The sequence below is a fragment of the Eimeria mitis genome, genomic scaffold (genome assembly GCF_000499745.2).
Source record: "Eimeria mitis Houghton genomic scaffold, Emh_scaff2942, whole genome shotgun sequence".
Taxonomy (NCBI): Eukaryota; Apicomplexa; class Conoidasida; order Eucoccidiorida; family Eimeriidae; genus Eimeria; species Eimeria mitis.
The window spans coordinates 4,156-4,748 of NW_013571285.1; the positions used below are offsets into that span (position 1 = coordinate 4,156).

A 593-nucleotide genomic window follows, 5' to 3' on the forward strand; every position below is an offset into this window, starting at 1 on the left:
GATATATTTATAAAGACAATGAAGACAAAGACAAAGACAAAGACAACAAAAATATTTATAAAGAAAATAAAGATAAAGATATTTATAGAGAAAATAAAGAGAAAGGTATTTATAAAGATAATAAATATATTTATTATAATAAAAATAATAATATATTAAACCAGGAGGGGGCTTATATACATACAAATAATAATACTGCTGCTGCTGCTGCTGCTGCTGCAGCTGCTGCAGCAGAGAGGGATGCAACTGCTGCTGCTGCTGCTGCTGCTGCTGCTGCAGTGAGGACAGCTGCAGCAGATAAAGACAAGACACATATGCCCCTCAGGTCAAGACAGAAATCTTCTGCTGCTGCTGCTGCAGCAGCTGCTGCTGCTGCTGCTGCTGCACATACACCGCAGGTCCATCGGCCCACGAGAGGTCAGAAACACCCGCCGCAGCAGCAGATACAGCAGCGCGGGTACCGGCGGATGTGTGTAAGACAGGAGAAGCACCTACAACAGCAGCAACAGCAGCAGCAACGGCAGCTACTGCTGCTGCTGCTGCTGCTGGGGCCCCTCAAGGCAGTGCTTGGGGTCGTATACAGAAGACAAAGA

At 45.7% G+C, this 593-nt stretch overlaps 1 protein-coding gene across 1 annotated transcript in view; it reads left to right on the plus strand.

Moving 5' to 3' along the window:
- Positions 1 to 467: 467 nt before the first annotated feature.
- EMH_0060540 (uncharacterized protein) overlaps positions 468 to 593 on the plus strand; it is a gene marked incomplete at both ends in the record, with an annotated part of 2,301 nt that continues 2,175 nt past the window's right edge. The window contains one exon of the mRNA XM_013497808.1: positions 468 to 591. Within this exon, the coding sequence (XP_013353262.1) occupies positions 468 to 591 (124 nt within the window). The remainder of the gene's footprint in view (positions 592 to 593) is intronic.